Raw genomic sequence first — 27,814 nt, forward strand, 5'->3', positions numbered from 1 at the left:
GACTAAGGACTTCTTTCATACTCTTATTTTCCCTGAGGTCAGACCACATGACCTAGAGATTCTGAGACTCTGCCTTCTCCAGTCACCAGACACCAAGTGGAAATAGTACTTTTGTGCACCTTGGGGCGGGGGGGGGGGGGGAACCCAGTCTAACACAGCTGTGGGGAAGTCTTTTACTTGAACCATTGAAAAAGCTCCAGGAAAGTGTCTGCAGTCTGGTTGTGATGCACATTTTCCACACTTATGTAAACTTGGTAACATCCTGATTCATCTTTCAACAAATGATGACTTCTAGAGGATTCTCCTAATATATTACAGACTCTGTATTTTTTTTTTTTCTTTAACAACCTTGGCAGATGGCCTGGCCCCAATAGATACTTAATTTGGATGTATCCATACTTGTTATTCAATAAAGAAATATCCCTCCCCAAAATCACAAACCTTGGAAGTTGGTCTCCACTAAGAGAAACAACAGTAACTGTGCACAAAGATCTGGGTTCAAGTCCCTGGTCCCCTTCTTGCAGAAGAGAATCTTCAAGATAACATAGCAGTGCTGCAAGAATGTCTCTTTACCTCTGCCCTCTCACTTTATCTCTATCCTATCAAAATAAGGGGGAAAAAAGATAGGAAAGAGAAAGGTTCAGAATGGAGTTGGAGAAATCGAGAGAGAGAGAGAGTGTGTGTTGTATGTGTGATTTTGGTTTGCTTGTATAGGGAGTCAGATGGTATCTTGCGTATGTTTCAGTCCCTGGAATGTATATCAACTTTGGGAAACACCTTCAGTTATTTAGGGTCTTTATTTATTTATTGGATAAAGACATGAAAAAAACTGACATGAAAGGGGGAGATAGAGTGGGAGAGAGAAAGAGAGACACCTGCAGCCCTGCTTCACCATAAGTGAGGCTTCCCCTATACAGGTGGGAGCCGGGGTCTTAAACCTGTGACCTTTGGCACTGTAACATGTATGCTTAATCAGGTGCACTGCTGCCCAGCCCCAGTTGTGTCTCTTGATATTACATCTTGATCACTAGTGTACTTTTACTGACCGTGCTCTAGGCTCCCATCTCTGTACACGTGTGGCTACTTCTCTGTTCCTAGCCTGTCATCTTCAGCTACCCTACCCCACTTATAAGTATCCTGTCTTCATCATTTAAATTTTTTGTTTGTTTGTTTGTTTATTACCAGAGTACTGCTCAGTTCTGGCTTATTGTGGTGCAGGGGATTGAACCTGGGACCTCAGAGCCTCAGGCATGAGAGTCTGCTTACATAATCATTATGCTATTCTTCCTCCCCCCCTTGTCTTCACCACTTTACAACTGATTGAGACTGGGTGGTGGCACACTCAACTGAGCGCACATATTACAGTACACAAGGACTCAGGTTCAAATCCCTGGTCCCCACCTACAGCCTGGCTGCAGGTGTCTCTCTCCCTTTCTGTCTCTTCCTCCCCTCTCAATGTCTCTCTGTCTCTATCCAAAATAAATAAAATATAACTTTTAAAAACAGGCTGGCCACTTTGGCAGCACCTCTGACACCTGGTCACCAGCCACGGCATCAGGTAGCTGACTCAACTTTTCTCGTTGGGGCTGTTAGGATGTGGGCAGCACTGGTATCCCCCCTTCTCTAAGGTCTGTATCTGCCTCCGCAGTGGCAACAGAAGATGCTGGTCCTATCTCACTGTGCAGACAAGCTAGTATAGCCCTCTCTACCCCTGGGAAGGAGAGAACAGTTTTTTTTGAGGGGCCGCGCAATGGTACACCTGTTTGAGTGCATGTGTTACAATGCTTTCGAACCTGGCTTCAAGCCCCTGGTCCCCATCTGCAGGAGGGAAGCTTCACAGGCCGTGAAGGAGTGCTGCACGTGTCTCTTTCCCTCTCTATTTCCCCCTCTCTTCTCAATTTCTCTCTGTCACTATCCAATAAAGAAATATTTTTTAAAAACAGTATTTTTCATGGGCCAGGAGATGGCACACCCAGTTAAGCATACATGGTGTGAAGCACAAGGACCAGCGTAAGGATCCCAGTTTGAGCCCCCGGCTCCCCACCTGCAGTGGGGGGATCTCTTCACAAGCATTGAAGCAGGTCTGAAGGTGTCTATCTTATTGGTATGAATTGAGAGAAGCATGCAGGAAAGTGAGCCCCACTCTAGAGGTTCCAGAACTGGGGAAATATAGGCTCTATAGAGGAAGCAGGAGTTTCCTGCTGTTTTAGGGCTTAAGAAGGCAATAGATAGTTATTGCTGTAATCACATTATTTGGTAATTGGGTTAACTTTGAAAAATCCCTTTGTTAGGATTTGCTGTATCATACACAACATCACCATAATTTATGTCCTTTGACATTATTTGTATATAGTTGTGCCACCGGTTGCTTCTGTCCTCCCTGGTCTAAGTTTTTAAGAGAGTCAACATATCAAATACTTAGCTTATGGTGCATTAAAAAGTTTGAGACATTCAATCAATTTTTCCCCTCTCATATTAATTAAATAGTGCTATATATGACTAGAAGCTAATAGGAGTATACATAAACACCATTCCTACCACCAAAAGACTGTATCCCATCCCCTCCTCCCCCCAACCCAGTGAAGCCGAACATCCACCCTTATAAAAACTCTTAAATTTATTATTGGATAGAGACAGAGTGGACTTGAGAGGGGAGGGGGGAAAGAGAGAAGGAAAGAGAAGAGGCAAAATATACCTGTAGCTCTATGTCACCACTCGTGCAGTTTTCTCCTTGCAGGTGGGGATCAGATCCTTGTGTACTGTAGTGTGTACTTAACCAGGTGTACCATTGCCTAGCCCTGAAAGGCTCCTTTTTCATTCAGCTAGAGACGGGGGTGGGGGTAGGGTGCGTAAGGGTAAGTAGCATGTGGTACTCCCATGTAGTTCTGGGACTCAAACCTGGGCCAGCTCATGACAAGGCATGCTTCCTACCCAGTGAGCTGGCCCTCTTGCTCAACTATAACCTTTTTTTAAAAATATTTATTTTATTTATTCCCTTTTGTTGCCCTTGTTGTCTTATTGTTGTAATTATTGTTGTTGTCGTCGTTGTTGGATAGGACAGAGAGAAATGGAGAGAGGAGGGGAAGACAGAGAGGTGGAGAGAAAGATAGACACCTGCAGACCTGCTTCACCGCCTGTGAAGTGACTCCCCTGCAGGTGGGGAGCCGGGGTTCGAACCGGGATCCTTATGCCGGTCCTTGTGCTTTGCGCCACCTGCGTTTAACCCGCTGTGCTACAGCCCGACTCCCCAACTATAAGCTTTTAATAAAATAGGGGACACACCCAGTAGGTGGTACAGCAGTACAGCTCTGGACTCATAAGCATGAGGTCTTGAATTTGATTCCCTAGTATTGGGTATGCCACAGTGCGACTCTGATATCTTTCAATCTACCTATCTCTTATGAAAGAGAGAGAGAGAGAAAGAGAGAGAGGAAATAGGGGCTGGGAGATAGCTTAGACAATAGAATTCATACTTAAATATTTTGTTGTTGGGCTGGGGAAATAGCACAATGGTTATGGAAAAAGATTTTTCATGCCTGAGGCTCTAAGGTCTCAGGTTGAATCCCCAACACCATCATAAGCCAGAGCTATGCAGTGCTCTGGTGTCTGTATTTTTCTTCCTATCTCTCTCTCTCTCTCTCATTAAAATGTTAAATAATCATTGTTGTTGTTAGCCCAAGTCCCCCTTCCCCCTCCAACTTATTTTATTGGAGGAATAATGGTTTCCAGTATAACCGCTGACACATGAATAAATTTCTCATCTCCCAATGACAGGTGTCTGCACGTAGTCCCCACCCCCAACTAGCTCTTCTCCACCATCAAGCAGCAGGTCCCCAGCACCTTCTCCACCCTGTTTAGTTACCTCCCCCAACCTCAGAGTTCTTTGCTTCAGTGCAATACAGTATGTCCCAACTACATTTCATCTTATGTTTTCCCTTTCTTTCCTTGGTTCTTAAGTTCCAATGATAAGCAAGATCATGTTATTCATCTTTCTCCCTTTGGTTTATTTCCCTTAACATGATTCCTTCAAAAATCCATCCCAGATGAGACCAAGGAGATGACTTCATCATTTATTTATTAACGGAGGGGAGGGAGAACAGTGCATCACTCTAACACAGGCAACACCGAAGATCAAACTTGAAACTCATGCAGGCTAATTAGGTGTTCTACCCTGTAGTGCCACTGCCAGGGTCAGGGCACACAGCTCACCATGCATGCAGACCCAGGGTCGAGCCCCTGCACATCAAATGGGAACACCTGCACAGGACATGTTTCACTAGAGGTGGGGCAGTGCTATATCTCCTCTCTCTCTTCATCTCTGCCTTTATGAGAGAACAAAAATCTGTCAGGAGTTATGATATCACACATATGTGTGGCCCCAGTGATAGCTCTGGTGAAAAAAAAAAAAGTAATCAAGTACAATAAAAGAAAAAGCCCCACCAGGGGCCAAGTAGCTAGGAAATAGCTTAAGTGACGGAGAACAGTTTTCACACCCGAGGTTCCTAGCTAATCCTTGGCACAAATGCTGGAGTATATTTTGTTTGGGGGCTGGAGAGATAGCACAATGGTTATGCAAAAAGACTTTCATGCATGAGGCTCTAAGGTCCCAGGTTTAATCCTCAGCACTACCATAAGTAGTGCTCTGGAGTGGTTCTCTGGCCTCTCTTTTCTCTGCTTCAAGGGAAACCCTCTCTCCTCTATAATACATTAAAAATAAAAATCTTAAATTACAACAACAAACCAACTATCAGAAATAACTTACCAGGTGGGGGTACCTGCTTTGTGATGTGTGCAACCCACGCTCAAGACAAGGCACATAACACGGAACTGCCACAACCCCAGGTGAACTTCCACTGTTACAGTGTTTCTCCTGTCTTAGTCTACCTATAGGAAAAAGCTGTTACAGTGTTTCTCCTCTCTGAGTCAGTCTACCTATATGAAAAAGCTGTTACCGTGTTTCTCCTCTCTGTCTCAGTCTACCTATATGAAAAAGCTGGCCTGGAGTGGTTAAGTCATGTGAGAGGGAAGGTAGGGGTGAGAAAAGAAGACGGGGGAGATAGAAAAGGAGAATAGAAAAAAAGTGGAAAAAAAGGTCAAGAATTCCAGTTTTATAATATCAAACTTTACTATTGAGCTACTATTGTCAAAACAGTATGGCATTGCTTAAGGCTGTTCATATAGGCCAATGTATTAAGATTGTGTGTCCAGAAGTAAAATCCAATGGCTATGGTAATTAATATTTTACTCAACAGGAAAGAATTCCTCTATAACAAATGGTGCTGGTCATCCATATCAAATGAATGAAGTTCAAAGTTTACCTGATGCCATATGCAAACAATTATTTAAAACTAGGTCAGATACCCAAGTGTAAAACCTAAAATCATAAAGCTTTTAGGGAAAAGTACAGGTAAATCTTTGTATTTGTAGGTTTGGCAACTGTTTCTTAAATATGGGACCAAAAAAAAAAAAAAAAAACCAGGCAAAGTGAAATAAAATTTAAATTGAACTTTATTAAATTATATATTTTATTTTTTTAACTTCATTTTTGTTAATTGATAGAAGTTGAAAGAGAGGGAGAGATAGAGAGGGAAAGAGACAGACACTTCCAGCACTGATGCTTCACCATGTGAAACTCTCCCCCTGCAGGTGGGGTTTGGGGGCTTGAACTCCAGTCCATGTGCATGATATTCTGTGCACTTAACCAGATGTGCCACCACTCGGCCCCAAATTATATTTTTTTACCACTATGCTTATCGATGGAGTTCTACACCTGCCATGAGCCCACCACTTCCAGCACCTTTATTTCCCTTTAGATAGAGGCTGAAAGCCAATATAGCACTGCTTCGCCATTGTAGGAGATGCTTTCATGTGCTGGTTTTGGGCCCAAACCCAACACCCTGTGCTTGACGAAGTGTGTGCTTTCCTAGGTCAGCCATGTGTTGGCTGTTATTAATTAATAATAAATTTATTAATTTATTAATAAATAAAACTTTAATATTTATTTTCCCTTTTTGCTGCTCTTGGTTTTTAAAAATTTTTTTGTAATTTTATTTATTTTCTCTTTTGTTGTCCTTGTCTTTTTATTGTTGTTGTAGTTATTATTGCTGTTGTTACTGATGTCGTCGTTGTTAGACAGGACAGAGAAATGGAGAGAGAGAGAGAGAGAGAAAGATAGACACCTGCAGACCTGCTTCACCGCTTGTGAAGCGAGTCCCCTGCAGGTGAGGAACCGGGGCTCGAACCAGGATCCTTACGCCAGTCCTTGCGCTTTGCGCCACCTGCGTTTAACTTACTGCGCTACCGTCTGACTCCCTGCTCCTTTTTTTTTTTTTTTTTTACTTATTTATTTTCCCTTTTGTTGCCCTTGTTTTTCTTTTTATTGTTGTTGTTATTGATGTCATCATTGTTAGATAGGACAAAGAGAAATGGAGAGAGGAGGGGAAGACAGAGAGGGGGAGAGAAAGACAGACACCTGCAGACCTGCTTCACCGTCTGTGAAGCGACTCCCCTGCAGGTGGGGAGCCGGGAGCTCGAATCCGGATCCTTGCAGGTCCTTGTGCGTGCCACGTGCGCTTAACCCGCTGCGCTACCGCCCAACTCCCTAAAATTAAATTTTTATGCAAAGAATACTTACCATAAAGGTGAAAAAAGACAACCCATGGGGGCAGGTGGTGGCATACCCAGTAGAGCACATATGATATGGAAAGGCTCAGGTTCAAGCCCCCTTGAGCAAGGTCTGTTCACAAGTGACAAAGCAGTGCTGCAGGTGTCTCTTTCTCCCTCTTTGTCTCCCCCTTCCCTCTTGATTTCTGTCTTTGTCAAGTAAGTAAATAAAATATTAAAAATGAAAGACAATCCACATTTGCTGTGTTTACATTTTGATGTTTTCAGTGAATGCAGCAGTCTAGTCATCACTACAGTTCAATTTAAAAACATTTCTGTCACTCCCAAGGCTTTCACACGCATGTACACCCATCCATCCATTCGTCTCTCACGGGCTGCAGCTAGGTGGGCGGGTCTCTAATATTTACTTATTGGATAGAGACAGAGAGAAATCAAAAAGGAGGAGATAGCTGTAGAGAAAAAAGAGACACCTGCAGCCAAAGCTTTTGCCCTACAGGTGGGGACCAGGGATTAAACTTGGGTCCTTGCACATTTTTTTGTTTGTTTGTTAATGGATAAAGACAGAGAAACTGAGGAGGGGGTAGAGAGAAAGAAAGACAGAGAGACACTTGCAGACCTGCTTCAACACTTGTGAAGCGACTCCCCTGCAGGTGGGGAGCCGGGGGCTTGAACCGGTGCTTGCACCATCGTTACCAGTTTTTGTACTTTGTGCCTCATGCGCTAAACCCACTGCACTACCGCCTGACTCGCATCCTTGCACATTTTAACATGTATGCTAGGCCAGGTATGACATAGCCTGATCCCCAAAAGATTCTTTTTCTTTAAATTCTTTTTATATTTATTTATTTTCCCTTTTTGTTGCCTTTGTTGGTTTATTGTAGTTATTGCTGTTGCTATTGATGTCGTGGTTAGATAGGACAGAGAGAAATGGAGAGAGGAGGGGAAGACAGAGGGGGAGAGATAGAGAGACACCTGCAGACCTGCTTCACCGCCTGTGAAGTGAACACCCTGCAGGTGGGGAGCCAGGGGCTCGAACCAGGATCCTTCTGCCGGTCCTTGTGCTTTGCGCCACATGCACTTAACCTGCTACGCTACCGCCCGACTCCCCCAAAAGATTCTTAATGCCCACTTGCAGTCATTTCCTTTTTGACTCAGTATTTTTACTTATGTGAATGATCTCTTCTAATCTTCCATCCTCCTATTACTGTGGGAGGAAGGACTACAGTTGGGAGGAGGAAAGCAAACTCCTGCACGGCCTGCTTGATTTCACAAAAATTTATGTCCTGTATGGTCCGGGAGGTGACACAGTGGATAAAGCATTGGGCTCCCAAGCATGAGTTCCCAAGTTCAATTTCCAGCAGCACATGCATCAGAATGGTCTAGTTCTTTCTCTCTGTCCTCCTATTTTTCTCATTAATAAATAAAATCTTAAGAGAAAAAAATTATATACACATTTTTTTCTTTTTGCCTCCAGGGTTCTTGCTGGGGCTCAGTGCCTGCACCATGAATCCACTGCTCCTGGAGGCCTTTTTTTTTTTTTTTCCCCTTTTGTTGCCCTTGTTGTTGTAGCCTTGTTGTGGTTATTATTGTTGTTGATGTTGTTCGTTATTGGATAGGACAGAGAGAAATGGAGAGAGGAGGGGAAGACAGAGAGGGAGAGAGAAAGACAGACACCTGCAGACCTGCTTCATTGCCTGTGAAGCGACTCCCCTGTAGATGGGGAGCCGAGGGCTCAAACCGGATTCTTATGCTGGTCCTTGCATTTTGTACCACGTGCACTTAACCAGCTGTACTACCGTCCAACCCCCTATATCCACATTTTTTTATTTGTCATTGGATAGAGACAGAGAGAAATTGAGAGACAGAGAGGAAGAGAGACACCTGCAGACCTGCTTCACCGCCTGTGAAGCGACTCCCCTGCAGGTGGGGAGCCGGGGGGCTTGAACCAGGATCCTTACGAGGGTCCTTGCACTTCGAACCACGTGCGCTTAACCTGCTGCGCTACCACCCGACTCCCTATATCCACATTTTTTGGCTAACCCCAAACCTCTGCAGATCCATCCTCCTAGCTCCCAGTTTTATGTCACAATCACAACTTCTACCCTCTGTGATTTGGGTGTAGCAGTGTTATCAAACATGAGGTTCCGGAAGTACTCCAGAAGTACTTTGTGATGCTCTGGTTCTCTCTCTCCTACTCTATCATAAATAAACTTCTATCGCCATCACTGCTTGATTTTTCTTCATAACTATGACCACAATTTCATGCAGTATAGTGAGTTTTAAAAAAGTATACTTATTTTATTTTGGCCTCTGGTAGCTGGGGCTTGGTGCTGGCACTTTAAATCCACCACTTCTTTTTTTTTTTCAATTTATTTCTTTATTGGGGAATTAATGTTTTACATTCAACAGTAAATACAATAGTTTGTACATGCATAACATTCCTCAGTTTCCCATTTAACAATACAACCCCCACTAGGTCATTTATCATCCTTCATGGACCTGTATTCTCCCCACCCACCCACCCCAGAGTCTTTTACTTGGGGGCAATACGCCAATTCCATTTCAGGTTGTACTTGTGTTTTCTTTTCTGATCTTGTTTTTCAACTTCGGGCTGAGAGTGAGATCATCCCATATTCATCCTTCTGTTTCTGACTTATTTCACTCAACATGATTTTTTCAAGGTCCATCCAAGATCGGCTGAAAACGGTGAAGTCACCATTTTTTACAGCTGAGTAGTATTCCATTGTGTATATATACCACAACTTGCTCAGCCACTCATCTGTTGTTGGACACCTGGGTTGCTTCCAGGTTTTGGCTATTACAAATTGTGCTGCCAAGAACATATGTGTACACAGATCTTTTTGGATGGATGTGTTGGGTTCCTTAGGATATATCCCCAGGACAGGAATTGCAGGGTCATAGGGTAGGTCCATTTCTAGCCTTCTGAGAGTTCTCCAGACTGTTCTCCACAGAGGTTGGGCCAATTGACATTCCCACCAGCAGTGCAGGAGGATTCCTTTGACCCCACACCCTCTCCAGCATTTGCTGCTGTGACCTTTTCTGATGTATGACATTCTCACAGGAGTGGAGTGATATCTCATTGTTGTCTTGATTTGTATTTCTCTGACATTCAGAGACTTGGAGCATTTTTTCATGTGTTTCTCAGCCTTTTGGATCTCTTCTGTAAATCCACCACTTCTGATGGCCTTTTTTTTTTTTTTTTGGTCTTTCTCCTTTACATTCAATAGGACAAAGAGAATTGAGAGAGGAGGGGGAGACAGAGAGAGAGAAAGAGAAAGAAGAAGATAGAAATCTGCAGATCTGCTTCACTGCTTTTGAGACATCCCTGCTGCAGGTGGAGAGTGGAAGCTTGAGCCTGGGTCCTTGCACATCTCCTCCTGCTACTTATTTATTTTTAGGCACAGACTGAGAAGCAGAGAGAATGAACCTGGGTGGTGTGCGTGGCAAAGGAGCATGCCACTCAAGTGAGTTATTTCACTGGCTCTCCTGTAATTTTTATTATTACTATTGCTTCCTTCACCTCTCCTCTACAGTAAACTCAGCAAAGGTGCTTGTGAGTGTAATCTACTCTCTCATCCTACGAGTTCTTGCACAAGAACCCCATAAAATGATGTATTAACACAATATAAATGATATAAACTGGTATCCCTCATATAGAGATGGGAGATACCCGGGCTTAAAACATCAATACAGGGCCGGGTTCTGGTGCACTTGACTGAGTGCATATGCTCCAGTGCACAAGGAGCAGGATTCAAGCCCCCCTCCCCAGCCCCCACCTGCAAGAAGGAAGCTTCATAAGTGGTGAGGCAGGTCTGCAGGTGTCTCTCTCTCTCTCTCTCTGCCTATGTTCCCCTCCCCTCTCAACTGCTGGCTGTCTCTAGCCAATAAATAAAGATAATAAAACATTTTTTAAAAGAGTATTAAAAAGAAAGAATACTGGGGAGTCGGGCGGTAGTGCAGTGGGTTAAGCACAGGTTGCACAAACCGGTGTAGAATCCCGGTTCCACCCCTGGCTCCCCACCTGCAGGGGAGTCGCTTCACAAGCGGTGAAGCAGGTCTGCAAGTGTCTTTCTTTCCCCCTCTCTGTCTTCCCCTCCTCTCTCCATTTCTCTCTGTCATAGACAACAATGAAGACATCAATAACAGAAACAATAATATCTACAACAGTGAAACAACAAGGGCAACAAATGGGAATAAATATTTTTTTAAAAAAATACCAACATAAATAGCATCTCTAGGTAGTGACAAAAAAGAAAGGTATGTGTAGTGAGGAGACCAATTATGATGAGGAAAATAATGGTAAACAATTAATTTAAATCTACTCTGCTGTCTTCTCCGGGAGGTAGGATTCTGTTATTAAACTTTTCCCTTCTGCTAGAGTGAGAGAGAAAGGTCTCTTGCAAAACATTTCCTCTATAAATGCCACTTCCCAGTTTGTTTCAGTTTCTCTTGTGTCTACAGCTTTTTCAGCTAGTCAGCACAAAATCATAACAGGCGTATCTGGGGTGGGGTTGCGTATTCTACCCTTTCACACTTAGGAAAAACCTGCAAATCAAACCAGTCACGGAGCAGGTAGGTGACGTGATTATGATTATGAGAGGAAGCACTTAGTAAGGACGGTATTCCGGGGGCTGGACCATGGTGCACCCGGCTGAGCACACACATTACCATGCTGAAGGACCGGGGTTCAAGCACCCGCTTCCACCTGCAGGGCGAGAAGCAGGTGCCTAGCTTTATCTCCCTCTCTCCTCTCAATTTCTATCCTAGCCAATAAAATAGAAAGAAAGAAAGAAAGAAAAAAAAAAAAAGATGTGTCGGGGGCCAGGCAGTGGTGCACCCAGTTAAGCTCAAATAGTACTACTGGCAAGAATACACTCAAGGACCCGGGTTCGAGCCCTCGCTCCCCGCCTGCAGGTAGGGTCGCTTCACAAGTGGTGAAGCAGGTCTGTAGGTGTCTATTTTTCTCTTCCTTTCTCTATTTCCCCCTCCCCTTTCAGTTTCTCTCTGTACTATTGGGAAAAAAAAAAAAAAAAAAAAGGCTGCCAGCAGCGGTGGATTTGTTGCACCAAGCCCCAGCAACTGGACGCAAAAAAAAAAAAAAAAAAATTCTGTGTCCCAATCCAGGAACTTTCTCCCAGATACAGTAGCTTATTTTTTATTTTTTAAAGTTATCTTCCTTCCTTGTTGAGATCGCCGACCACGGCGGCTGCACCTTGCACCGCAGACAGCGCCCAGGATGCAGAAGCAGCTGTTCGCCACATTCCTGAAAGACGAGTCACCACAGCTGGATTCCATTTACCACACGCCCATTAGTCAATATTGCGCTTACCATGGCACACTTATCTAACTTTGGGGCTAAATGAAATCATGCTCAGGCTTCTGGGTCAACTAGTATCTCTGCACTTCGTTAGCCCAAACCCTTGACCAATCCAAGCTCCGCGAAGGGTGGGCAACGGTCCACAGCGCCGCCTCCCCTCGCGCCCACCCGGGGTCCCGCCCTGCGCCACTAAGGCGGCCGGTGGCCCCGAGCGGGCAGCGTCGTCCTCAGGGAGCCCAGGAGGCACCAGCATCCCCACCGGCTCCCAGTGCGCGCCGCTCCGTCCCCAGTTCCTCCCGCGACGTCTGTGCCACCTGTCAGGTCACCCCCGCTCCGCCGCAACCCGGCCGGAAGCAGCTGCCCAGCTCGTCCGCCCCGAGGGCTGGGGCACAGGAAGTGACGCCATGCGTGCGTGACGTGCGGCTCCGGGGGCGGGGCGTGAGGAGGGCGGGCCTGCGTGAGGCGGGTTGTGGACTCGGCGGAGCCGGGAGCGACTCGGCTGACTGGGGAGCGGCGCTGCTGACGCCGGGGAAGCCGCCGACCAGGTACTGACGGACGGCGACGCGGCTCTCGGCTCCGGGGAGCGGGGCGGCGGCTCTGTCCCGACCCGGGGCTTCTGGCCGGTGGCCCGTGCGGTCCCCCGCGTCGGGCCGTTTCGCTTCGATGCGCCCTGCCGGGTCGGCTCCCGAGCCGGGCCGGGCCGCGGGCCCCTGTCCAGCCCGGGGTGTCGCCGGGATCCCTGATCCCCTCAGTGCTCGGCCTGCCGCCCCCTCGGACCACGGCCAGGCCGGGCCGCGACCGGCTGGCGCTTGTCGCCCCTCCCCGCCCTGTCCGCCGGCCGCTCCGCGGAGTCCGAAGGGGCGACACCTGTGGTGGCGGCGGGGCAGGCGGAGCCGGGGCCTCGGGGCCTCCTGTCAGTAGAGCGGGGGGCGTCGGGCTGGGGGCTCGGACCCGGGACCGGGAGGCTGCGCCGCACCTCATGGCCGGCGGGTGTGGGCCGGGGGTCGGGAGCCCGGGTCGCCGCCGTCGGGCGCGGGGACTCGGACCCAGGACCGCGGAGGCGGTGCCCGCGCGGAAGTTGAGGCGGCGACTGTGAGGAGTCGCCGGGGCGAGTTGGCGGCGGCGGCGGCGTTGGCGTTGTTTTTCTTTCTTTTCTTTTTTATTTTTGTTTTGTCAGTTTATGTTGACGTGGTCGAACTAACGACAGATTTAAACTGTAAACTGATGACCTGAGTCAGTAGCCACATTAAATGAAAAGCAAAAACGCTTATTGAGAAGTGATCATGGAACAAGTCCAAAATCAGAGCAGGTAGGATGAGAACTATCTCACGGCCAGTCAGTTGTTGTCATTCTCTCTCCTTGTTGTTTTTCCAGGTTAGAAAACAAAACAAAACAAAACAAAGCCATCCTTGATTTCCCCTGTGAAGATATAAACATCACTTAAAAAAAAAAAAAAACTAACTAAAAACTAACTAGGGCTGGCGAGTTATAGTCGTTGAAAGGGCACCAGACTTTCATGCCTGAGGCCCCGGGTTCAAGCCCTGCCATCGCCACAAGCCTGCCCGGAGCAGTGCTCTGGTGTCACCCAGTATTTTTTTTGTTTTAATTTTATTTATTGGATAGACACAGCCAGAAATGGGAAGGGGGAGATAGGGAGAGAGACAAACCATTGCAGCCCTGCTTCCCCACTCGCAAAGCTTTCCCCCTGCAGGTGGGAACCGGGGGCTCGAACCCGGGGCCTTGCGCAACACTGTTCACAGGTGTGCACAACCGGGTGCGCCACCCCCCGGCCGGTCACCAAGTCGTTTTGGAAAGTCTGCTCGTTGAAATAGTTGAACCGGGAAAGCTGGGCAGAAGGCACTGACTGAGTCAGTGCCGACTGGCCAGCCAGCTCCCACTGCCCAGGTCTGGGTGTACAGGAGCATTTTCTAGAAGTATCTTGAAGAGTGAACTACTGTCAGAATAGCGAGGTGGGGTGGGAGTTTTAGGGGTAGGTGATAATGTGAGGGTGGGACAAGAGGACGTGGGAACTGAGAAATGAAGTGTAGCCTGGTGGGGGGTTCACAGTGGGCAGAGCACTGGGCTCTCAGGCTCCTGACTTTGGACCCGGGCATCATGTATGCGAGAGTGATGCTCTGGTGTGTTCTCTCTTGTTAAGCCAGTGAACATATATATATGAAATGCAGGACAGAGGCCAGGTGGTGGTGCACATGGTTGAGCACACACATTACAGTGCGCAAGAACCCAGGTTCACACCCCTGCTCCCCACCTACAGGGCAAAAGCTTAACAAGTGGTGAACAGGGCTGCAGGTGTCTCTCGCCCTCTCTATCCCCATTCCTTCTCAATTTCTCTGTCTGTCCAAGATATTAAAAAAATTAACAAATGCAGGGCAGAGGGTGATGCAGAGAGGATGCAGAAGCGATACAGGGTGATGCTGAGGTGCAGGAGTTTGGGCTTTTCGTTGATGGTGACAGAACCCGGTAAGGACTGCACGTAGGGCCATTGTGCCATTAATGTCCAGTATAGTGCTTTATTATGTGCTAGCTTGTGTTCTCAGTTATTCTGTTCATTCTGTGCTTGATTTGAATTGTATACTTATTTATTGTTTCTTTCTGTAAGAGTGATTTGTGGGCTCTTATAAACAGAAATTTGAGAATATGTATGGGAAAGTTTAAGAAAGACCACATTTACATAACTTTTAATGCAGTATATTGTCACAGTTGCTCTATTTTATTAATAATTATTGGGAGTCGGGTGGTAGTGTAGTGGGTTAAGTGCATGTGGTGCAAAGCACAGGAACCGGCGGAAGGATCCCGGTTCCAGACCCTGGTTCCCCACCTGTAGGGGAGTCGCTTCACAGACGGTGAAGCAGGTCTGCAGGTGTCTATCTTTCTCTCCCCCTCTGTCTTCCCCTCCTCTCTCCATTTCTCTCTATCCTATCCAACAATGACGACATCAGTAACTACCACAATAAAACAAGAGCTATAAAAGGGAATAAGTAAATAAATAAAATTAAAAAAGTAATTATTGTTAATCACTTAGCACACCTAATTTCATAAATTAAGCTATCATAGGTATACAAAAATGGGAAAAATAATATGCACATTGTATACATAATTCCATACTATCTGGTTTCAGGCATCCACTGGGGTCCCTGCAGGTAAGAAGGAGCTACTGCCAGGAGATAGCTCACCCGGTAGAGCACACATTTTACAATTTGTGAGGACTTGAGGTTGAGCCCATGGCATTGCCTCTCCCTGTCTCCGTATCTGAAATTGAAAAGGAAAGGAAGAAAAAAAGTTTTGGAGCAGTGAAATTTATACAGGTGTGAAGGCCCAGCAACAAAAACAAACACTAGGATCCTGTTTCATTCCTTACGTAAGGGAGAAGGGAGAGAGCACCAATTTGGTGTGTGCAGTGCTGGGCTTGCAGGGCTTGGACCAGGCCCTTCAGGCATATAAATCTAGGGCATTACCAGTTGAGCTGTCTTCCCAGCCTTGGCATTTGGATATTTATTGGTTGCAGAGTAAACATCTCTGGCACAGGTGGTCCATTCCTAATATGTGGGAGATACCTGTGTAGCTTAATACCTGTCTGTCCTGTTACTCAGAGTAGAAATGCTGCTAACTATTTGTTCAATTTATGTTGTTTTCGCCGCGCTGCCTTCACGGGCGGGTAACAGACGACCCGGGACTCATGGCTGGGTTGTACGCAGTATCTCTTTATTCATGCAGGACGCAGGGCAATCTATACCAAGCTAAGCTAAACTAAAACTACAAACAATCTTGTCCTTATAAATATACTAGCCCAGTAGGGTGGGAAAAGGATGCAACGCAGAGAGGGTAGAGAGAAAAGTGACTGGTGAAAATCAGGGTATGACGAGGAGAGGGGGCGGAGCAGGCAAGAATTCTACCACTGAACCACCAATGCCCTGGAGGGAAGGGTGGTGCTTGTTCACAGCGGTTATATAAATAGAATAGTGTTAAGCAGGGGGATTAAACTAATGAAACAGAAGGGGTTTTTAGAAGCATACCAACAAATTTACTCATAATATTTTATTTATTGGATAGACGCAAGTCGAGAGGGAAGGGGGAAATAGAGTGGGAGAGAGACAGAGGCAGGTGCAGCACTGCCACGCTGCTTGTGAGCTCCCCGCTGCAGGTGGAGACAGGGCTTGAACCTGGGTCTTTTTTTCCCCTTAATGCTGGGGAATGATCTTAGGATCTTGCAGTGTACTGCTGAGCAGCCTTCCTGCCCCGGTTTTTCACTCTTTTTCTTTAGAGGGCAAGAGGGACACCTCAACACCAGTCCACCATCCATAATGCTGCCTCTGGTGCAGTTCATGGTGCTCCCACATGGCGTTAGGATTAAAACAGAGTCTTGTGCTTGGTAAAGTGCATGATCTCTCAGATGATCTATTTCTGGCCCCTTGAAGTAACTTAACCCCTCAACTAAAAATAAAGACTAAAAATAAGGGTTTCAGAGTAGAAGTCTTATTTTTGTAAAGTTCTGCCTCTGGCATATATTTTTTTAGGACAGCACTGAGAACTCAGTCTAGGCCTCATGTATGTTTAGTACTGCGAAGTGGCCCCGGGGCCCCCTTTTTTCACTTTTTATTTAGAAAGAGGAGACAGAGCAGAGACACTACAACCTGTGGCTCCTCAGGTGCCATCCATGTTGCTCCCATGTGGTGCTGGGGCTTGAACGAAAGTCCTTGCGTAAGACTTGTTCTATCTCCTGGTTCTATATTTGATATTTGGACAAAGCTCTACAAAGCTTTATGACCTGAGCTTGAACCTGATACCTCTGGGGCCTTGTCTGGTATGCTAATGCTGCATATCTCCCTGGCCCATGGCTATTGATGCTGCTTTCAAGTCCCCTCTGAGATTCCTGTTTTGATGACATTATTGTCTGGAAGGTAGGAAATGTAGTTTCTATTGTTCAGTATATATTTTTCTATTGTTCAGTATATATTTTTTTCTGGGAGCATATATTTTTTTTTCTGGGAGCATATATTTTTTTTTGGGAGCAACTTTTTACAGTTGCTGCAAGGGCAAAGAACTACTAGTATAATCAATCAGATAAATATGTATTTAAAAGCTGGAAGTTATGATTGGAATGATAAGTATGAAGTCATAAATGGGTCCAAAATTGCAAACTGGGAGAGTATTCAAGGTGTTTATTAATTTATTTTCAAATGATGTCGAGGGGATTTCTGATTCCTGAAGTGGGAACATATCAAACCTCTTTGGGCCTCTAAGTTTTGTACGGGGTAACTATTGGTAAATCTATGACTTTTTCTATTTCTTTTTTTTTTTTCCATCAGGGTTATTACTGGGGCTTGGTGCCTGCACTATGAATCCTCCACTCCCAGTGGCCATTTCTTCTTCTTCTTTTTTTCCTTCTATTTTTATTAGACAGGACAAAGAGAAATTGAGAGGGGAGGGAGAGAGAAAGAGAGACACCTGCAAACCTACTTCACTGCTTGTGAAGTGTCCCCATGCAGGTGGGGAGAGGGTGCACAAACCAGGGCCCTTCAGCCTGGTAATGTGTATAATCAATCAGATTATATGCTGGAAGTTGTTGTTATTATTATTATTATTATTATGTCTTTTAAATTTACATATTTATGGGGGTAGATAACATAATGATTATGCAAAGACTCATGCTTGAGGCTCCAAAGTCCCAGGTTCAATCCCCCATACCTACAGATAAGACAGAGCTGAGTAGTGCTCAGATAAAAATAAATAAATGTTTATTTATATATTTTGAATAGAGACAGAAATTTAGAAGGAAGTGGGGAGATAGGTAGATAGCTGCAGCACTGTTTCACTGCTCATGAAGTTTTCTCCTGCAGGTGAGGTCTGGGGTCTTGAACCTGGACTTTTGTGTACTGTCGTGTGCTGTTGACAGTGAATTATTTTTGAAGTTAGTCTTTTAAGTTTTCATTCTGAATAGCCAACTTTATTTGTGGTGATTTGATCAGTATTTTAAAAATTAAAATGCCTTCTGAGGGTTTTTTTTTTTTTTTACACATAGAAACATCTTTTAATTCTATATGTGCTTTAAGGTTAAAAATACTTTTTGTAAGGGAGTCAGGCGGTAGGTAGCACAGCAGGTTAAGTGCTTGTGGTGCAAAGCCAAGGACCTGAGTAAGGATCCTGGTTCGAGCCCCCAGCTCCCCACCTGCAGGAGAGTCGCTTCACAAGTGGTGAAGCAGGTCTGCAGGTGTCTATCATTCTCTCCCCCTCTCTGTCTTCCCCTTCTGTCTCCATTTCTTTCTGTCCTATCCAACAATGACAACATCAGTAACAACAACAGTAACTACAACAACAATGAAAAACAAGGGCAACAAAAGGGAAAATAAATAAATATAAAAAATTAAAAATATATACTTTTTGTAGGTCCTCTGTTCTTAGATTTTCCCAATTTTAATTAATTTATTGTGAGTTTTGTGTGTGTGGAACTGGGGCCTGATCCATTTATAGATGTTCAGTTCACTCCCCTCCTTTCTTCTCTTTTTAAAAACTACAGTTCACTTTTTGTTAAGATGGAGAGGAAAAGACAGCAAAGCACTGAAGCTTCTCCTGTTGCCAGCATATTCCATGTGGCTTTGGTGCTTGAACCAGCTTTGCAGATTTCCTACCTGCAGAGCTGTCTCTGGCTCCATATTTTCCTGATTTTAGATATAATATTTGCTAAAGTACCCTCCTCCCCTTTGGAGCATATAAAAGATAGAAACTGATACATATAAAAGATAGAAACTGAACTCAAGGGAGTTGGGCGGTAGCGCAGCGGGTTAAGCACAGGTGGCACAAAGTGCAAGGACCACGTAAGGATCCCAGTTCTAGCCCCCGGCTCCCCACCTGCAGAGGAGTCGCTTCACAGGCGGTGAAGCAGGTCTGCAGGTGTCTTATCTTTCTCTCCCCCTCTGTCTTCCCCTTCTCTCTCCATTTCTCTCTGTCCTATCCAACAACAGTAACATCAGGCAACAGTAATAACTATAACAATAAAACAAGTGCAACAAAAGGGAATAAATAAATATTAAAAAAATTGAAAAGAAGAAACTGAACTCATAAGATGTTCACTAATGGAAGAGCAATGTTTTGTTATTGTGCTGTGGTGGTTTTTTTTTTTTTTTTTTTTTTTTTGGTCTTTAGCCCCTCTTAGCTCGCTCCCCCTCATTTTTGAAATCTTTGAGTTGCCAACATAGACCATGTTTATTAATGTTTTATCCTGTTTCCTCTTTGTTTCATAAATCCCACTTAGAAGTGAGAATGGTATAGTTGTTTTTGTAAATGGGCCACATTATTTACTTACATACTTATATGACATCTTGTTCCAGAAGAAAATTCATAATGGCTTGCAAGTTTACACACCCCATACTATTGGTAGCATAGAAATAAGGGGGTGGTGGATTTAGAACTGGGGGAAAATTGAGCTAGAAATAGGAATGAGATCTGTACACAAGATACTTGGACTGAAGTCTTATCTATTTGTTAGAAGAGCATAGTTTAACTTTTTTTTTTTTAAGTGGGCAGTTCAGAGAAAAGCATTATCAGTCACATCGTTCACTGACCATAAGATGAAAGAACAGTTTCTCCTTTGGGTTCCCAAAGACTCCTTGTATTGAGAAACTTCTCAGATACACCCTTAAAGAAATACAGTGTGCATTTCAAAGGACTCTGTTGTGTTTTAATTTGCCCTTTAGTAAAGTTATTCACTGCCTCATTGTGTAGGTTAATCAGAACACAGTACAGGGAAACCAGTTGTGTTGCAAGCATAATAAAACAAGCTAAGTGCTTAGCTTTCTAGACTGTTTCACATTAGCTACATAAGTAGATGAATTGCACATTCTTCGTGTCACCTTCCTTTTTTTTTTTTTTTTTTTTTGCCTCCAGAGTTACCGCTAGGGTTCGGTACCTGCTCTATGAAGCCACTGCTCCTGGAGGCCATTTTCCCCATTTTTGTTGCCTTGTTGTTGTTGTTATTGTTGTTACTGTTGTTGTTGGATAGGACAGAGAGAAATTGAGAGAGGGTTATATAGATACCTGCAGATCTGCTTCACCACTTGTGAAGCAACACCCCCCCCACCCCCCCCACCCCCCACCCCCTACCCCCTCACCCCCGAAGGTGGGGAGCCGGAGGAATTGAACTGGGATCCTTAAGCCGGTTCTTGTGCTTCGCCCCATGTGCACTTAATCTGCTGGCTACTTACTGCCTGGCTCCCCATAAACATTTTAATTTTGTTTCTCAGTGGTGTATTCATTTTGAATTTATCAGTGTTGGACACTGAATGTGTGTTTCTTGACAAATTCCTCCAGTATATCTAATTTACACTTTTTTTTTTTTTTTTAAACCAGAGCACTGCTCAGCTCTGGTTTATGGTGGTTCAGGAGATTGAAGCTGGGACCTGGGAGCCTCAGGCATGACAGTGTTTGCATAACCATTATGCTATCTTCCCTGCCCTTACGCTATTTTTTTAATTGCAGTGCTATATAATTTTTTTCTGTGCTGTTGTTTATATTTTACTTTATTTTTTTGGAACTTGGGGCCTCTCAGGATCTCTTTTGGAACTAAGTGGCCTCTCTGGATCTCTTTTCCATTATTTTTATTTAGAGACAGAGATGGGAGTCCTGAAGGAGTTTCCCTATGCTGTCCATGATTCTCTCTTCTGGTGGTGGGGCTTGAACCCAGGGTGGTAAGGCATATGCTCTACCGGGGATCTATTGCAAATAGTGCTGTCGTGTGTGAACAGCAGGAGCAGGCTCATTTTTTTTTTTTTAACCAGAGCACTGCTCAGTTCTGGTTTATGGGGGAGGGGGGATGTTAAACCTGGGGCTTTTGTTCCTCAGGCTTGAGAGTCTCTTTGCATAACCATTATGCTATCTACCCCCACCAAGGTTTTATTTTTTTTTTAATTGTTACTAATGATGTAATGACTAACAAGATTGTAAGATAGCAGTGGTACAATTCTATACAGTTTAGGTTCGTGTTCTGAAGTAGGTTTGGGGTGTTACATTCAGCACACAGAGCATAAAGCCCAGACTCATAATTTACTTTTAAGAAAAGAACAGATACACTCACCTTAAATGCAATGTCTAGTAGATTAGTATATCTGTATTATGCTCTTTTAAGTAATATTAGTTTATATTTGCTATTAATTAATGCTTAAAATTCTAGATTAGAGAAGTAGTAAAAGTTATTATTTGTGTTAAGTCATGATAAAGAGTACATATTACAATCTCTAACCATTACAAAAGAATAAAAGAAGAGTGTACAGCTAAGAAGTCACTAGATGGGGAAAACTAAATTATAAATAGTTTCAAAGGAAGCAAGAGAAAAGCAACAAGTGAGTCAAAAAGAAAACATAAAAAAGGAAGTAATATCAAATATAGTAACATTTACATTAATTGAAAATGGACTAAATATTCTAATTTAAAGACTAAAATTATCACTACAGAAAAAAAACTAAGACAATTTTGTTGGTATAAGGACAGAAAAAGTTAAAGCTTGCAGTATATATTTAGAGCAAGCAATACTGGTATTATGCAAAGTAGACTTAAAGGCACAAAACACTAGTGATTAAAGAGTAAGGGTCTGAGGCCAGGTGGTGGCACAACTGGTTGAGTGCACATGTTACAATGAGCAAGGACCCAGGTTCGAGCCCCTGGTCCCCACCTGCAGAAGGAAAGAGTAAGGGTGTTAATCTGCCAGAAGAATTGTAGTGTGAGCCAAATGATTAAGAATTAGTCATCACTGGAAGCTAAGTAAGAAGAATTTTACTAATGGCCTTGCAAACAGTGGTTGTAAATTTTATTCAGATAACCTATGGCAACACAAAGGAGGGTAGAATATGACAACACAGAGCATAAACACTGAGCATTGGTGCAGTACTTATTATAAAACACATATACTTCATGGCTCACAGATGCCCTGCGGTTATACTAAATGCTCATGTAAGTGCAAAAATGTTTTCACTACCAAATAAGAAGTACAGTCTAGACAACAAAAACAAAAAACAACCATTAGAAGATATTTTGGGGCTGGGTGGTTGTGTGGTTGCACACCTGGTTAAGCACACACACTACGGTGCATAAGGACCTAGGTTTATCCCCACCTTCAGGAGGTTAAGGCTTCACAAGTGGTGAAGCAGGTCTGCAGGTGTCTCTCTGTCTCTCTCCCTATCTTCCCTGTCCCTCTCAATTACTGACTGTATCCAATAAATAAAGATAATAAAAATATTTTTAAAAAGAAATTCTGGGGTAATACATTACTGGACTGGGTAGTTTTGATAAAATTGCTAAAATTCATAACTATAAAACTAGACTTGCTGAAATTGTGCTTGGTCGGGGGAAGCTTTTAAAATCCAACCTCCTAAGGGGTAGCATAGTGGGTTAAGCGCACATGGCACAAAGTGCAAGGACTGGTATAAGGATCCCGGTTCGAGATCTGGGCTCCCCACCTGCAGGGGGGTCACCGCACAAATGGTGCAGCAGGTCTGCAGGTATCTATCTTTCTTTTCCCCTTTCTGTCTCCCCTCCTCTCTTGATTTCTTTCTTTCCTATCTTAACAACATCAATGGCAACAATAACAATAATGGCACCAACCAGGGCAACAAAAATGGGGGGGGGATCCAACCTCCTGATTAATGTTTCTGTCAGAATCTAAGAACGTTAAACTTCAAAAGAATTATACTTCTCAAACACAATTATTTGTGTACATATACATGTGCACATCTGTTTTGAATTTTTATTTGCACTCTCCTCGCAATACCGTATTAAAACTTTGGTCTCTAGCCCAATTCGTACTTAGAAAACAATGTCAAAGCTTGATGGAAATACAATTAAGAAACATTCCACTACATAACTATATTTAGGCGGGCTGGGTTCCATCCATTGTTTACTAATTAAAGGTGAATCGGATGTCCTTTATTCTCTAGTTTCATAGCCTAGGTTACAATATGTAACATTCTGTAGGAACTCTATTTTATCATTAATACTTCAACAGGCCTGGGGCATAAATCACCAGGTAGAGTATATACTTTCCAGTGGGTGAGGCTCTGGGTTTTAAACCTAGCACATGGGAGCACTACAGATGACAACAGGTGAGCGTCACTGACGGTGGAGTGGTGCTTTGGTGTGTCTCCCTTATCTGTATCTCTCTCTCCCTCAAAAAAAAAAAAAAAAAAAAAAAGCAGCCACGAGATGGTACAGCAGAAGAGCTTGAGGCCTTGAATTCTATCTCCAAACTACATGTTCCATATTGATGCTGTAGTTCTTTATCACCCATAAATAAACAGATCTTTAAGAGGGAAGGGAGGGAGGGAGGAAGAAAGGAAACGTAGAAGGAATGGATGGACATGGGCCAGGAAAAGCACTGGGCAGTATTAAGCATGTGTGAGACCTGGGTTCATTTCCCAGTTAACACATAAAAATAAACAGATAGGGGCCAGGCAGTGGAGCAGCCAATTAAGGGCACGTATTACCATGTGCAAGGACCCAGGTTCAAGCCCCTGGTCCCTACCTGTTAGGGGCAAGGCTTCACAAGTGGTGAAACAATACTATAGGTTTGTCTTTCTTTTCCTCTTTCTCTCTTTCTTTCTTTCTTTCTTTCTTTCTTTCTTTCTTTCTTTCTTTCTTTCTTCCTTCTTTCCTTCCTTCCTTCCTTCCTTCCTTTTTCCTTTCTTTCTCTCTCATTCTTTCTGTCTTTCCTTCCTTCCCTCCTTCCTTCCTTCCTTTTTTTTTTTTTTTTGCCTTCAGGGTTATTGCTGGGGCTCAGTGCCTGCACCATGAATCCACTGCTCCTGGAAGCCATTTTTCCCCTTTTGTTGCCCTTGTTGTGGTTATTATTATTGTTGTTATTGCTATCGTTGTTGTTAGATAAGACAGATGGAAATGGAGAGAGGAAGGGAAGACAAGAGAGGGGAAAAGAAAGACACCTGCAGACCTGCTTCACCGCTTGTAAGGCAACCCCCCTGCGGGAGGGGAGTGGGTGGCTCAACTGGGATCCTTAGCTGGTCCTTGCACTTAGCGCCATGTGCACTTACCCCACTGCGCTACCGCCCAACCCCCAGGTTTCTCTCTTTCTACCTCCCTGTACCTCTCAAATTTTGTCTATCTTATCAAATAAAAAAAAAGACTGACAGGTTATACAGGCTCTTGAACTAAATATGAATATATATATGGGCCCTCGGTCATATCGATGGAGTAAATAGTTGTATTTATATACTTTCTTCAAGCTTGGGAGCTACTCTCTTCCCTAACCCAGCTTTCTGGTTCTATTCTCTATTCTGACACCATCTTCCCAGATATTTTTAGTCCACCTGAATATTAGTTATCAAGCTTAAGCAAAAAATACTCAAGTCATGACCTAGATTAGTAGGAAATAGAAGCATATATTATTGATGCAAACACATAAAATAATATTTCCACTTCTCCAATCCTGATGGATGCTGAGAAGATGCATTTCCCCGCCATCTTTACAAACTATGACTAGATGTCCTGAACATGGAGCTCCCAATTCACCTATTACCATGCACAAGAACCTGGGTTTGAGCCCCTGCAGGGGGAAAGCTGCATGAATGGTAAAGCAGTGCTGCAAGTGTCTCTCTGTCTCTCTCTCTCCCCCCCTCCCTCTCCCTTTCTGTCTCCCCTCCCGCTCAGTTTCTCTCTGTTCTATAAAATAAATAAAAAGTTAAAAAAAAAAGAAACAAAAAGAATGAGTATAACCCTCACCATTTTATTTCTCTTTAAAGACCATCAGAAATTAATATTTTGTATAACCAATATTCATATGTATTATATCCTCTACATAATATGTACTTACATTTTTATTCCTTCCACAGCACTTCATCTCTTTTTTTTTTTAAAAGATTTTTTTTATTTATGAGAAAGATAGAAGGAGAGAGAAACAACCAGACATCACTCTGGCACATGTGCTGCCGGGGATCGAACTCGGGACCTCATGCTTGAGAGTCCAAAGCTTTATCACTGCGCCACCTCCCGGACCACACTTCATCTCCTATATTGATTTATTTATTTTGCCAGAGCAGTGTTTAGCTCTTGCTTGTGGTGGAGCTAGGGATTAAACTTGGGACCTTAGAAACTCAGTCACTGGAGTCATTTTGCATAATCACTATGCCATTTCCCCAGCCCCTCTTCCTATATTTCTGTTTGTGATATAGTAATTTTGTTTTCTGTCCGAAGAGTTCCCTGTGATATTTCTTCTAATGAACATAAGCTCATAATAAACTATTTAAATCATTTTTTTCTGTCCAGGGTTGTTGCTGCTGTGAACCCACTGCTCCTGGAGGCTATTTTTTCCCTTTTGTTGCCCTTGTTGTTTATCGTTGTTGTTGTTATTGTTGGATAGGACAGAGAGAAATGGAGAGAAGAGAAGAAGAGAGAAATAGACACCTGCAGACCTGTTTCACTGCCAGTGAAGCGACCCCCCTGCAGGAGGGGAACCGGGGGCTCAAACCGGGATTCTTAAGCCAGTCTTTATCTGTTGCAAATCTCTATTTTACCTTAATTTTTAAAGGAAATAGTCACTGAATTCTTTGTTCTAGGTAGGCATTTTACTTTAGTACTATCATGGTATTTTTCTCTTTTTTTTCTCTTTTTCTGATTTTTTTTTTTATTGGGGAATTAATGTTTTACATTCAACAGTAAGTACAATAATCTGTACACGTATAACATTTCCCAGTTTCCCATATAACAATACAATCCCCACTAGGTCCTCTGAATCCTTCTTGGACCTGTATTCTCCCCACCCACCCACCCCAGAGTCTTTTACTTTAGTGCGATACGCATATTTTTCTGTTGTCTGGTTTTCATTATTTTGAGAATTTAGCTATTAATTTTATTGTTGCTAAATAATTTTCACTATAATATGTCTTTTCCCCTCTGGTCACCTTTAAGAGTATGTTTTTGTTTTTAGTTATTAAAAGTTTCATTATACTGTGTGTGTTTTCTCTGTGTTCTGTTTGGGACTCAGCGGTTCTTAAATTTGTGGGTTCGTTTAGTCATTTTTGAGACTTTCTTTTTTTATATCTTTATCACTTAATTGAGGAAATATTGATTTGTAGGATTGTTACTATCACAGGAGCACATTTCCACAAGATAAGGATTCATCTTTTAAAATATTTAAGTAGTATAACCACCACAACATATTTCACCAGTCATCTGTGGTTCAGCCTTAAGGTTGCTTTCATGTTTTGGCTGTTGTGAATAATGCTCCTATAAACACAGGACTGTGTTTAGTATTTCAAGTTAAGTGTTTTCATAGTATTTGGGTAAATATCAATACTTAGGAGTTGTATTTATGGGCCATATGGTATTTCTGTAGTTAAAGTTTTCATTCTTTCATCATATTGACTGCTTCTAACCCACTTACTTTCTCCTTTTGAGCTTGCAGTTACAATCTGATAGACTTTTTATCGGTATTCCTACTCTGATAAACTTTTTCTCAGTGTTCCTAATTGTCTTTACATCCCCCTCGTAATTTTATTAAATTAAAAAAAATTAAATATTTATTTATTCCCTTTTGTTGCCCTTGTTGTTTTACTGTTGTAGTTATTGTTGATATTGTTACTGATGTTGTCGTTGTTGGATAGAACAGAGAGAAATGGAGAGAGAAGGGGAAGACAGAGGGGGAGAGAAAGATAGACACCTGCAGACCTGCTTCACCGCCTGTGAAGCGACTCCCCTGCAGGTGGGGAGCCGGGGGCTCTAACCGGGATCCTTACGCTGGGCTTTGCACCACCTGCACTTAACCTGCTGCGCTACTGCCCAACTCCCTTATTAGATTTTTTTTTTTCTGTTTCTGTTTAGATATATTATATTGACTTGTTTGCTACAGAACTACTACATATTCAGAAAAGTGAGAAGAAATTAATCTTTTAATGATTGTGGTGCTTTATAACAGTGGTTCTTCTAGAATAATTTCCAGCTGTATCCCTGGGAACTTGTTAGAAATGGAGGAATCCTGGGCCTCAGGTCCCAGCACTCTTGTGTTTTAACAAGTCCTTCAAATGGTACTGAAACATGCCAAAGCTTAAGAACTATTGCTTTGTAAGTTAGTTGTTTGCTTTTAGTTTTCCGCTCTTACCTTCACTGCCTGGAGAGTATAAGAAAACCATGTGTGGGTACTTTATTAAACTCCCAATAAATCATCTAGTAAATCTGAAAACATATATTAAGGACTTAGTCTGCTCCTGGCACTATGCTATGTGCCTGAGAACATGATGTAAACATGTAAGCAAGTAACAGACTTGTAGTACAAGCACAGTACAATAGCTGTATTTATAAAATGCAGTAGGAACCAGTGAGACAGAATTATTCTATCAGTGAAAAGAAGAGAATCAGATATTATTGAATAGGGAGGGCTTCCAAGGTGGAAAAACTGGCTATTCTAGATTGGCTCATATAATTTATTATCCAGGGCTTTTATGTCAGGATAACAGGCTCAAGCAGGTTCTTGCTAACTGGGATGTGTGGTTATACTGTTTGTAATGGATTGGTGAGTCTTCAAACCCACAGATCTGTCAAATTGTGGAAAGCAATTATTTATAAAATTGATAGCATTTTATAATATTTTTGTGAAAGTGTAATAACAATTCTCATCACATGGCTTATTCATTTCAAAGGGCTGCTATAATGATCACAGACGGGGTGGCTAGAAACAGCAGGAATTTATTATTTCACAGTTTGGGAGAGGCTGGAAGTCTGAAATCAGGGTGTCAGCAGGTGTATGTTTTCTGAATGCTTTAAGAAAGATGGTTGCTGACAGTCCTTCGAATTCCTTGTTTGCTGCTCTGCCATTCCAGGCTCTGCTTCCATGACCAAGTA

At 43.4% G+C, this 27,814-nt stretch overlaps 1 protein-coding gene across 7 annotated transcripts in view; it reads left to right on the forward strand.

Moving 5' to 3' along the window:
* Window positions 1–27,814, forward strand: part of LOC103119735 (BTB/POZ domain-containing protein KCTD7) — an 89,759-nt gene that overhangs the window by 18,502 nt on the left and 43,443 nt on the right. For 2 of the 7 annotated variants that reach the window (XM_060173148.1, XM_060173149.1), the window contains exons 1-2: window positions 12,424–12,507; window positions 13,140–13,271. The exons of 3 other annotated variants lie outside the window; for them this stretch is intronic. In XM_060173148.1, coding sequence (XP_060029131.1) covers window positions 13,246–13,271 — 26 coding nt within the window. In that variant the 5' untranslated portion in view covers window positions 12,424–12,507; window positions 13,140–13,245. Of the gene's footprint in view, window positions 1–12,357; window positions 12,508–13,139; window positions 13,272–27,814 lie in introns of those variants that run through there. 2 more of the 7 variants (XM_007530059.3, XM_060173150.1) reach the window with 2 other exon arrangements.

The sequence above is a fragment of the Erinaceus europaeus genome, chromosome 15 (genome assembly GCF_950295315.1).
Source record: "Erinaceus europaeus chromosome 15, mEriEur2.1, whole genome shotgun sequence".
Classification (NCBI taxonomy): domain Eukaryota; kingdom Metazoa; phylum Chordata; class Mammalia; order Eulipotyphla; family Erinaceidae; genus Erinaceus; species Erinaceus europaeus.